The following is a 13,238-nucleotide window of genomic DNA, read 5'->3' as shown; positions in this document are numbered from 1 at the left end:
AAAGTTTAAAATGTCCCCAAAGAGGTGGTGAACTATTTTAAAAACGAAACCATATTTTTTCACTGTCAGAACAGAGGTCTGTTTAAATAGAATATTAGCATACCGGTATGCATGTTTCATAATAATAACTGCTGGAACATTGTCAGCTTTATGTGTCCAGAACATGGAGAGGTGCACGGTTTTGTCTGACAATCCAGTCACCGGCATATTTCATCTGTGCTGACAGATGGGAAGAAAGATTGTTTGCTAAAAGAGAACAAACGATTTGTAAACGTCACCATCAAACAATCAAGTATCTACTGGAGAAAGGCGAATCTTACCCATCGTCATTTAAAGAGATAAACATTACTAAATTACTCTTGTATGATAGGAGACAAAAGCAAGTCCAAATCTGCCGGTATTCTTATATTGCAAGTGCCATCACCATTGTGAGCTAGATTAAAGTGAAACTTACAAGTCCCCTTGTCTGGACTATAGAAACAGTCATATAAACAGTCAGAAATCCATCATGTCGTTAAACCCTGACTGCATTAAGGGGCAGAGGATTTTTAGAAAATGTAGTTCGCAAACATCCTAGAAACTGATGTTGAACATTATTTTGAACCTCCCGTGGATTCCTGTTAGAAGAATACATGAAAGATTTTTTTTTTCATGTGTCCGTTTATGATGATGTTAGAACTGAACTAAACTACAGTATTTTTTTTCTGTTTCCTTTTTTGTTTTGTTGCATTCAGAAAAAGACAAGGGAAAAGTTGGTGAACGTTCTCACCCTGTGTGGTCAAGAGGTTGGACTCAGCAAGAACCCCTCAGTAAGTCTGCGCTAGCTAAGACAATGTGTGTGCTTTCTTTACACAAGTTAACATCTCCACGTGCACAATGATTTTCAGGATATGACAGTGAACAGATGTAATGGGAATTATCAGCCACTTCAGTAGATAGTGTTTGTGGGAATGGAACATTACAGCGTGGGTTCCAATTAATCTGACTTCATGTAATTACAGGAAACCGTATGACTTGCTGAAGGATATTAGGCAATTCCTAGCAAAAAAATAACTGAGAAGATATGCAATGAAGGGCCATTATGTATTAGTAGTTTTATCCACTACGGAGTGTCTTCTTTAAATAATACAATTTTTGTAATCTCTGCCATTATGATGCATGCATGCCAATGTCATGGCATTTTCATTAAGACAGTGAAGCAGGATGTTGTTTACCCTGACGTGCAAGCGGAGGAACCAGTAATTAGCAAATAAGAACCCAGAGGCGTTACACAGCAGTGGGGCTGTTAAAAGGAACTCTTACCTTGCCACAGGGTCTCTTTACTCCTTTAACCCTAAATCAGGGCTCAAAATTTCTAATCCAACCTTACTGGACAGGTCTAAAATTTACTCACCACTGCAAGCCTGGAGGGTCCGTGGCACACTTACCAGAAGGTGGATTTCTGTGTGCCAGGGCTCGCCAATATTCGCTCGCCAATGGTGAGTGGGCGAGTGGACATTTTGAGCTCTGCGCACATAATTACTGCTTTTCCAGTAACCTCAACAGACACATATACAGACCACATAATACCTGGCAAAGTCCCAAAGCCATAGCAGAATATGTAGAAACTAATTTGTATCACTTTACCACCTTAAAGGGATTCTGTAGTGTAAGGAATACAAATCTGTATTCCTTACACTATAGTTCATTCTGCCCGCACACCTCACTGCCACTAGAGGGAGTCTTAGTCCTACAATGTAATCATTGCAGTTTCTCAAAAACTGCAATGATTTACATTGCAGCACTAAGGGGGGGCAGGGCCACTGCATCCAGACCACTTCAATGAGCTGATAGTGTCCTTTAAAATATCCATCTATCTTTGTGAATGTATAATTAAATGTACACTAATATTTTCACATGCAAAGAAATACAAGAAACATCAGGCCAAAGTCGGAGAGCATCTTATCCAGCTAGGAGAAATGTCCTATAGTGAATCTATGTATCTTAACTGGGTGCTAATCATATTCAAAGTTTTATTTAAATATTTATTTTTAATCATATTTTTAGGAAACAAAAATGATTATATCCTCACCTCCTATATTATTATTATTATTTTTATTATTATTTATTTTTGTTACCTCCACTGTTTTTGCACCATCTCAGTATTTATATTTAAGATAAACATAGAAACTGCTCAGGCATAATCAAAAAGAAAAAAACAAAAAACAATGTCTCCTTTCTGCTTTGACAGAACACAATAAAGCCCTTACGGTTCTCAATATCATCAGGTTGCACACAGTTGTATAACTGAGTTTGACTGCCCATTGCTTGTTACTCTACTTGTTTCTGTTTTTGAAAAAGAAAATCTCAATATGCATATTTTTACTTCATTATGACGGTGACAATCCAAAAATGTTAAAAGTGGTGATAATATCACAAACTGTTAATATACACACACACACAGCCTATTGATAATAAAACTATAATATAAATAGAGAGAGCTGGAATTAAGATAGACGACGTAAAAAAAGAATGAGGAGAGAAAATCCGGAAAACCCAAAGAATAGGAAAATGCAAGGCTGTTGTCATGCCAACCAAGGATTTCATGTATTATTTAGTAGTCTTATTAACATACGCTGTCAACTCTTGTTGTTTTTTTTTTTATTATGGGTTACTATATAGAGCATTCTGGTACTCTAAAGGTTAAACAGTGGTACTTTTTAACCCAAAACTTTGTTTTGGGGTTTCTGAATAGTAGTGAGTTATTTTCCCTATAAGTACAGTAATTGGAGCTTGCAAGGGATAACATGTTCCCGTATCCCACACAGTGTACATGTGTCCCGGATTCTTATCATTGCTCCAACATTTCTGCATTCTATAGAATAAACATTTAGACAATACTAAGTGTGCAGCCGAGAGGAAGTTGCTAGCTTGTTCCCTTGGACAATTTCCTACTGAATTGAAGTTGCCTGCTTTGTCCAGCTTCAATGTGAAGGCACCTGTCCAACATAAATATTCAAAGCACAATCTAAAAATAACAGCCCGAGGAATTAGGTGTGTACTGAAATCTCCGCAGCTGAATGCTGGCTGCCTGCACTAGTTACAGAAGCTGTCGGAGGGAGCAGTCCGACCAGAGTTTAACTTTGAACTGTACCTCTCCAGGTCATTTTCTCTTCATGCGGTGATCTGGATTTGATTGAACATCAAACAAGCTTGGTATCCTCAGAAGACACCATCCGGGAACAAGATATCATGGACGATACCAACAGCGAACAGCAGTTCCGTGTTTTCCGGGACTTTGATTTCCTGGATGTTGAGCTAGAAGATGGAGAGGTGAGAAACGTACATATGAAATGACTTGTCTTTTAAACTTTTCTAAAGCTCTATTTGATTTTATTGACTATGGTTTTTAAATCCAGTTTTGATGAGGAAAACTGGAAAAAAAAAAATGGCATATATTTTCCATTCATGTTTCCAAACAAGTGGCATGGTCATTGGTTAATAGTTATGAGTACATTACTCTCAAGTGATGTAACGTTTTCTCTGATCCATTTTTAAATAGTTTTTTGAACAATTATTTTGCAATTAAAGTGGATCTATCAGAAAAGTTCCATCAATAATTACTGTTTAAATCTAAATTAGAATATCAATGATGTGTTTACATAGCACATGCCATTTATTTGTCAATAGTTGACACATCTTGGGATTACTTGGCAGGTTTTTGTTTGTCAGTTTTGTTTGTTAATTTTATTATGTTCCTTAGCCTTTTGGACAGAATCAGGCTGAACATCATAGGTGATCACTGGAATATATGTAGACATTTTTTAAATATTGGCATTTAGAAACAAAGCGTAAAGTAAAACTTGTTTAGGATGATTGACATTTATTGTGCTATTTATATAAAAAAAAAGTCTTGAATAAAATGTAAGACTCTGTCCTTTTGACCACTTGTAATGGTCTTATCCTTTATCTGCTTAGCTTTATACTCTGTATATTAAAAGGGTCATATTTAGAACCCAGACCATTGACCACTTGTGGACTCCAGGTTCTTTTTTTGCTGGGATAGTGCCCCAAAATGCGGGACTGTCTCAGAAAAATCAGGACTGTTGGCATCTATCGAAGCCTTGATCTTTAGTTTTGTTAATCAAACGATCAATTATTAGTTTTATAACGTAGTCATTTCAGAAACCATATGTAACGTTTTTTTTTTTGTTTTTTTTTTTAAATGTTACCAAGCTTTTTATTTTTTTAATTTCCAGTAACAGTGAAATGAAAAGTAATGTCTGTGTTACTGTAGTGAACGTATTCACTGGAGACTTAAAACAGTTTTTCTTTTCATTTTTTGTTTTGTTCTTGTTATATCTGCCAACCAGGAACTTCAGGTAAGATAATGCTATTTTCCACTTGGAAGTGTTGATTGATACTTTGGGAAGCCCGCTCTGTTACCGTGTGTCTGATATCACTGTAGGATTTTCTTCACAGAGCACTGACAATCATTTTAATAGTGTGAAGGCCATGAGAGCAGTTCTTGATAGTAGGAAGTCTTGTAACATTAGAACAGAGGCGGTCAACCTGCAGTTCTCCAAAGTGGATCACCAGCAAGTATAGATGAAAAGGTGTGCAATAACTTCTGAGTAAATGTCTGATCCATTCTCAATCTACATTTGTAGATTATCTGGCTAATGTGCACTCCCGCCCATGCAAACTTACGGTAGCCACTGCACTTGGAATAATTTAATTGTACTCACCGTACTTGCTATAATTTTATGTAATATTACATGGAATATAATTTGATGCCCACAGTATAGGGCAGACGTAGGCAACCTTCAGCACCCCAGATGTTTTGGACTACACTTCCCATGATGCTTTGCAAGCGTTATGGGTGTAAGAGCATTATGGAGGATGTAGTCCACAACATCTGGAGTGCCGAAGGTTGCCTATCCCTGGTATAGGGGATATAGCAAAGTCCCTAAAGGGTACTACAAGCACCAAACGCAAGATGTTTCATTTGGAAGCATATGTTAATTTAATTATTTTCACCATTTATTTTTGTATTTTATTTATATTTTGTAAATATTTTTGTGCTTTTTATGCACTCTATGCGCACACCCTGCTATGATAGCTCAAAGTGCACTGTCACCGTACTTACCTGAACCTGCCCCTCACGGTCGCAGCCACCTTCTTTCGGATGGTCTTTTTAATCTCCTGGCCCTTTTGTTATATTTTTGTAATGCATTGTCTGCTAATTCATTACGATATTTGCAGACGTGGGCACTCTAATGCACGTTTTGAAAATCGCAACGTTTTGTTTTGCGATCACTATTGAAACATGAGCTCAGTATTTTTATTAACGACCTAACTAGGATTCCACTCCATGTTTTATTCTTCCTTTCCTTTTTCGGTTATGGTCTGTTAGCAAGAAGTGGTGGTTTTGACACAGCTGCCCGTCTGTCTTTTGCTCCACAGACAAGACATATAATGTTGTGGAAATTGTAGTCCACACATGGCCGGGGAGCTGCAGGTTGACATTCTCTGAATTATGTGCATGATTCTGGTTATATTTTAGCTCCAGTTATAGAAAAAGAGAGCGAGGAAAAAAAGAAAGAAAATGATGTGTTATATGTTATATGTTTTTGCTCCTGTTTTACCTGCTGGGAGGAACACTGCACTTATACAAGGCTTTCGCTCCAGACAAAAATGCTAAGAATGCATTGAAAGCTAGCTGCTGTTATGCACTGTACTGCCAGTGTTTGTCCTCTCCTCCTGTCTGACCTTTCTCTAAAGACAACAGCAATAACCTAGACCGTTACATTTGCCGAGATGTAGTTATGACCGCATAGCAGATGGGTGTTTTTATGTTTTGAATGCATGTGCGCCCATTGTAGCCCAGCTCAGAGTTAGTAAAGAGACATGCAGAGTAGTCGCAATTATTTAATGTAATAAGCGGAGAGGTAGAACTTTAGGAACTTAATATGGAAAATGCTAATGAGTTACAATGCTGAAACCTATGCTACAAACATGAGTAACAATTTATATTAGTTGCTTGCTGCAGGCAGACACAATAGTATTCAAATAAAAAAAAAATGATATATCATTTTTTTTAAACTATATCCAGCTTTTCAACAGTCCAGATTTTAGCTGACCTGTTCCTATTTTAGGGTCCAGTCCTGCCGTCCCAACATTGCTTACTTTTGTCCCACTTTTAGGGATGCTCGGGAACTATCACTGAATGAAAAGTGCATGATTTGACATGCTTGTGGTACATGCAGGGCACTAGGAACCTGTAGGAAGCATTGAAACTGCACTTCCTGCGCAGACTGCCCTTGATTGCCTGACCTTTTTATTTCTTGGTTGGAACTGCCCCCTTGATGGCCAGGGCACTTCACTGGACTACCATCCCCCCGCCCATTATTATTTTGTAATACATATATTTAAGTAAATCCCTCTTTCATCTTTATGCTCATTTTGGTCAGAAGCACAGTTTGTCTGACCAAGGACCATGCAGGAAATTAAAGTGGTACGGTCACCAAAATTCCAACCCAGTCAAGAGATATACTGAGACAAAATAGGGACTACTTTCCTACGGCCAATACTTCTAGACACTGGGCTGATCTACCGGTTTGTAGGTACCGGTATTTATTATATACATGGCTCTCATAACTCTCCTCTGCTGGGAGAAGAGAGGATGCCAGGGAGAACAGACTGAAGGGAAGACAAGGGTGGCATAGAGGAAGGAGGCGTGCCACCATTGGCTGTCAGACACCAATTTTGGACATAATTGACCTTAGCCAGCCCAGACTTTTTTTTTTTTTTTTTTTTTTATAAATGATGCTTGGAGTAATCCTTTAACTACTGTGTCTTAAACATCTTGCAAATAACTTTGTGTTCGTGTTTTACTGATAAAAAAAAAAAGAGAGAAACCAGGAAAAGATTAAAAAAAAAAAGAGAAACCAGGAAAATCCCACTTAATGAAAGATCTCAAAGGCTTAAGTAAGACATGGTTGTCAAATCAGATTTTTATATAAACCCATTTTTTATATAAAATCCATTTTTGGCACTTTCACAGTTTAACCAGGGCCAGTATATGCACTGTCTGCTTTATAGGTCAGCAATTTGCTGCTAACATTGTACCAAGGGAGCCATTTTGTAAACATTTTTGTGAGCAATTGTGTCTTACAGTAAAGGAAGGATCATGGCTCCTTGGAGAACCATTAGAGGGTATGAGGAAAAACATTGCTATTCTGCAATACTACATTACTAGTATAAATTATCCCCTCCGCCTTTCATTATTTACTCAAAGAAAACCTGCCACGTAATGTTCTGCATTAAATATATCAGAGGGGGTTCTTGGTTGTTCTATATAATGGTATGGCATTATATATATTGGTGCTGAGCAAATTATTGTTATTGATATCCCATCTAACACACCCTGACTTTGGCCATGTTTGATTATCAGTTTTTGTAGCTTTTTCTGAATAATTTAATAACCAGGTGTATATTAAAAGGAACTGGGGACAAACTCACTCACCTCACCAAAGTTTTGCCTAAAGTTTCACCCCAATATAATTGACTGTCAGTATGAGCAAATGGGGATGGTGCTCGGGTGGTGTGTTCCTGTAATAATGGACTAAGAGCACCAAACATTAAGGAAGAAAACCAAGTCAATCCCAACTCTCTAATCGTACATATAAAAGTCTCCAAATTCAATGCCACCCCATGAGTTCCTTGTGTCTCAGCATCTTCCAATGGCCAATTTCTTATCTTCAGAGTAACAGTTAAAGGGACACTATAATAACCAAAACAACTTCAGCTTAATGAAGTAGTTTTGTGTATAAATCACGCCCCTGCAATCTCAGAGTTCAATTTACTGCCATTTAGGAGTCAAATCACTTTTGTTTTTGTTTATACAGCCCTACTTACACCTCCCATGACTGTGACTGACACAGCCTGCTTGAAAACAAAACGGTTTCATTTTCAATTTGATGTAACTTACTTTAAAAGTATGTTTTTTTTTCTCCTGCTCTGTAATTTGAACTTTAAGCACATACAGGAGGCTCCTGCATGATCCAGCAAGCTATTAACAGAGCAGGAGATAAGAAATTCTAAACTAAATCGAATTTATAATAAAGGAAGTATAAACATTAGCTGACTTTTTACAGGAAGTGTTTAGGAAGGCTATGTAAGTCACATGCAGGGAGGTGTGACTAGGACTGCGTAAACAAAGTGATTTAACTCCTAAATTGCAGAGAATTGAGCAGTGAGACTGCAGGGGCATGATCTGTACACCAGAACTGATTCATTAAGCTAAAGTTGTTTTGGTGACTACAGTGTCCCTTTAAAGAACATTACTACCCCTTGTGGAGTCCAGTGCATAATGCCACAATGTGTGAGGCTTCCTGGCTGGAAGTTTACACTGCCTGTTACTTGACTGCATGCGGCTTGTTGTAGCTCTGAGTGACCATCAAGACGGAGGAGGCCCGTTAACTTTTGTCACTATAATACATTTGTTATTGTCCATTATCCCTACATTATGCATATTAATCATGGCCACCATTTAAACATGACACAAATCCTCACCAGGCCCAAGAAGTGATTTAAAAACAAGAGACTCCTCACCCCAATTCCTGTATATTTTTTCTCATACAGGCCACCAATGATAATATAATGGCAATGCGACCCGGAAAGGTCAAAGTCCACCACGTTTAGCTGTCTAGTTCCATCTATGGGTGTGCCTTCTGTGCACATGTTGAGTGTAGCATGTTTCTAATGTATATTTATATACAACACTTTTAATAGGCATAGTGTGGACCCTCTGTTCCATTATGGATATGAACACCTGTACACTAGGGTCAACCGCAGGCAACTTCCATCTGTGTAGAGAACACGTGGTATTTTTCTGTCTGAGAATTGTTGGAGTCATATTCTTACAGCAGTTGTTGGCCAACCCTGCTGTACTCTGTGTTATTGAAATAGAGAATAATTGCTGGCACGCAATCAAGGAAATTTACTTTATAGGCTTTCCTAGTTTGTTTGGAATTTCCTTTCTAAAAGAATATCACAGATTTTTAACTCCCCACAGTACATGTTGTCCTCCCTTCCCAAAGCTTTAGATCTTTGAAACCACATACATGTACTGTTTTCAGCAAGGGAAACATTTATTCATTGCCCTTCGTGAGAAAGAGCCTTATGTGGGACTATGTTGTGCCACCTCCCATTTATTCAGTATCGAAGCTGCCAACCCGCCATGTAGTCTGAAATTGTGGAAAGTTCTAAAATCTATTTTAGATTGTTTGAAGACCCCTTGGTATATTGCAAACCTTAGTGTTTTATCTTTAGTTTGCCTCTGCGGCTTGCTGTCACATAGCCATAGCTGCGAGAACTGTGATTTGATCCGAGCCTTTTTGAGCTCTGAAAATCTGTGTCAGAGTTTGGCTGTGAATTGCCGGAGCTTTGAACTGTAGTTAGGGAAACATGCCATTCCTATGATTTCTCATTAAGCACTTAGACGTTGGGTGGGTCTCAATTCCAGGGCATTAAGATTAAAAATAAATAAGTAACACACATGCTTAAGCTGTTTGAATGGGGATTCTGATGCCTGATTGTGGTTTATAAAACTGTTCTTCTCTTGTAATGGAAAACATGAGCAAAATGCCTTATTTTTGAAAGTGCAGACGTATCTGTTCCATTCTTTTGTGATATTGTATAGTCGACAGCATTTGATACATATGATTCCAGGGTGAAAGCATGGATAACTTCAACTGGGGTGTACGCAGGCGCTCCCTTGACAGCCTCGATAAGTGTGATATACAGCTCATGGAGGAAAGCCAACTCTCAGGAAGTACACATAGCCTGACCAAACTCAACCAGGATGACTCAGACGAATCTTCAGAAGAAGAAGATCTCACCACAAGCCAGATTCTGGAGCCCTCTGATTTAGTAAGTCGAATAATGATTGTGATGGAAAAATAAGAACATCACTTTTTTTGGTCTCAATTTAGTGTAATGGGATAGGACTCAAAAAAGATGGTCAAAAACATTTTGAACAGGCAATTGTAGGTTTTGTTGTTTGAAACCGGTCTGTTTAAACTCAAGAAGTTTTAAAAGGACACTTATGTGCACAACATGTAGTCTAACATCATGTAGGTAGAGGACTTGCCAAATACAGCCATCAGAAAAACGTCAAAGTGATTTTAAAAAGGCTTGTATTTTGTGAGTACATATAGTAACAACTATAATTTTTAATATAGCTTTTCCTTAGTCATTGAAAACCGTTTTTACATTTGTATGTGTGTACATACGTGTACTGATCTTACAACATTTTATACATATGATATGGATAAGGAACAGTTACTATATGTTTAATATATTATTGTGTTTATTTATAAAGAGTCTGTTACTAAATGTGCTACAATGGACAAACACATTGGGGTTATTTATCAAACTATTCTCTTCTAAAAAGTGGTCTAAATACTAAACATATGGGTTATCACCATGGAAACCAGTGTGATAACAGCAGGCATATTCCTCTGGGCACTCTTTACTTTTTTATGTTTTTCCACCAGTGTTTAGATGAAAATATGCTGATAAATAACCACAATTATGCAAGTAGCTAAGATTTGTACAGTTTGGACCACCCAATTCTAATTAATTTAACGCAGCTCTATTGCCTTGGCTTCATTTTGTTTTCCGTTCTTAATGTCAACTCAAATGATGCCTCTTAAATGATTTTCTTTTGTCTCCCAAAATATTGAATTTTTTAATTTTGTTGTGGCCTGCCATCATCTTTTCTTCTGTAATGCATTGCTTCATGTGATTATGCACTAGTAATTCATCAAATGTCTACCTACCCGCACATGTCATTATAGAGCACAGAAAGGATACCGTTTGATGACAGGAGAGGCATCAGACAAGTTAGAATTATGAGGGGGGTGGGTGGGGGGGGAGTTTAGTCAAGAACTAGGATGTATATAAGGAAAAGTAGTCCCTACCTCTCCATGAAAACTTTGCACAGCAAGACAAAAACAGCAAATGAAAGACTTGGCATCGGAGAATCATACAGTAAAACGTAAAGCAGAGCTGGCAAAGTCTATTTACCGGTAAATTTAAGGAAGAAAAGAATACACTGGGCTGAGGATTTCAGGAAACTCCCACGTATACTATAGCTAATATATGTGGACAGTATGCATCAGGGACATTGGAAAAAAGTCCAGGGACTTCAGCCCAAGGGAAAATTACATGTACCTTCCACAAATATTGCCTTACAGACCTTCGAAAATCCTGTCTTATGTCCAACCCTAAACCATAACATATTCGGGATCACATTAGGACTCCAAGTGAATTCAGAGTATTATGTGAACTTCTCTTAGAAATTCCACATCGGCTGTGATAGTCATATCCTGATGCACCCCACAGCATGAGCCCTGAACTGGCAGTATTAAAGGAACACTATACAAACATGCATTCCTGAAACTGTAGTTCTGAAGTACCTGTTTAGGTCCCCGGCCCCCCTCAGAAAGGAGTAAAAAGGTTTTAAACTTACCTTTTTCGATCACCATGCTGGTCTCGCTGTCTGGCCACGCCTCTATAGCAGAGATGATCCATCTTGACAATCTCAGCCAATCCAATGCTTTTCCATAGGAAAGCATTGAAAGGCTATTGTGCAAGCACAACAAAACTGCGCCAATCAGCATCTCATCACACTGTGCAGCACTAAGCTAGGATGCACCTCTAGTGGCCGTCTGAGTGACGGCCATTAGAGGTGTTACTAGGCAGTAATGTAACCACTGCCTTTTCTCTTAAATAAACCTGCAGGGACAGGCTATAGACACCAGAACAACTACATAATGCTGTGGTTATTTTGGTGACTTCACCCACAGTAATACCCCAATGTTGTGCTGTATAATAAGATCCAAATATGGTGTATTAAAGTGGTATTGTTCCAATTTATGCAATTGGTGCTATTATTTCTCTATATATGTTACTTGAAGCTAAAAATGAGAAGGTGCCTAAATTTGGACCTAGGACTTTTCAAGACCACACATTGGCCTCCAGGCCCACACTAGCAACACCACTAATTTTCATTCAACTATATACATTGTAGAGAGTCAAGATAACACTTCGAAGAAAGGATTCTGAGATAATGGTGGAAAGTGGAGAGAAAATGCATTACTGGTAACTGGCCAGGATAAACACATTATTGCCAGCCCATCAAATCTATCTTTTGCATGTGTTAGGAGCTCCACTCTGTCCCTGTCCAGTATTTTGGGACCAGACTTTAACCATTTTCCCCTTTAACACCTTCCGCTTCCTCCAGCAATAGGAAGGAGAGCTTTCTTCTGGCCGTGGCCAATCAGTATTCCCAGGTCTGAAAATAAGGCAGTGTAAGTCAATTCCCTTTTGCAGAAGTAGCATTATAAGGTATATCTGGTTTAAAGCAGATCGTGGGAGAGCATTTTGTCTAAATTGAGGCTCTTGCATGGTTTGTTCAGAACAAGTGTGTTTAGTCCTACATGCAGTTATAATATTATGGGTCATGGAATTTATAAACACAGTAACAGGAAATTCTTCTTTGCGTCTGGAAAAATGACATTTAAGGAAACAATATATGTACTTTAGTATTTTTCCTTCGTTGTTTTTTTATACAGGAAATGCGTGAAGCTGAGATATGGAGTTTAATCTCTTTGTGGGTTAAACTGATTGGATTCAAAATGATACAATGGAATATTTTTGTTTTTTTCCCCCTCTTCTTCAAGGGGAACTTTCTTGTTAAATCCTCTCTTTTAACCCATTTCTTTATGTGCCAGACGGTTAGCAAATGTATAATGTAATGTTAATTTTATTATTAATTTAGAATTTAGTTTTACTACTTACTTGGCACACTTCTGAGACTGGTGGTATAGATGTTATTTTGGCGTACCCATGTGTACATTGATCAGCCTCAACATTAAAACCACTGTCAGGTGACGTGAATAGCATTGGTTATATTGTTATAATAGCACCTGTTAAGGGGTGGGATATATTCAGCAGTAAGTGAACAGTCAGTTCTTGCATTTCATGTGTTGGAAGCAAGAAACATGGGCAGGCAAATAAGATCCGAGTGACTTTGATAAGGCCAAATAATGATGTCTAAACAACTGGGTAAGAGCATCCAAATGGCAAGTGTTGTGGGGTGTTCCAAGTGTGTCGTGGTAAGTACCTACCAAAAGTGTTGCGAGGAAGGACAATTGGTGAACCAGCGTCAAGGTCGAGGGCGCCCACGG

At 38.2% G+C, this 13,238-nt stretch overlaps 2 protein-coding genes across 12 annotated transcripts in view; one reads left to right on the top strand and one right to left on the bottom strand.

Annotated features, from left to right (window-relative positions):
• LOC134571246 (uncharacterized) overlaps positions 1-13,238 on the bottom strand; it is a 516,374-nt gene that overhangs the window by 350,285 nt on the left and 152,851 nt on the right. The window lies entirely within an intron of this gene.
• FRY (FRY microtubule binding protein) overlaps positions 1-13,238 on the top strand; it is a 434,727-nt gene that overhangs the window by 393,689 nt on the left and 27,800 nt on the right. For 8 of the 11 annotated variants that reach the window (XM_063429398.1, XM_063429404.1, XM_063429371.1 and 5 more), the window contains 3 exons: positions 735-809; positions 3,142-3,321; positions 9,715-9,915. In XM_063429398.1, coding sequence (XP_063285468.1) covers positions 735-809; positions 3,142-3,321; positions 9,715-9,915 — 456 coding nt within the window. The remainder of the gene's footprint in view (positions 1-734; positions 810-3,141; positions 3,322-9,714; positions 9,916-13,238) is intronic. The other 3 variants (XM_063429361.1, XM_063429345.1, XM_063429391.1) reach the window with 1 other exon arrangement.

The sequence above is a fragment of the Pelobates fuscus genome, chromosome 1, assembly GCF_036172605.1.
Source record: "Pelobates fuscus isolate aPelFus1 chromosome 1, aPelFus1.pri, whole genome shotgun sequence".
NCBI lineage: Eukaryota > Metazoa > Chordata > Amphibia > Anura > Pelobatidae > Pelobates > Pelobates fuscus.
This window is presented reverse-complemented; position numbering and strand designations above follow the sequence as displayed.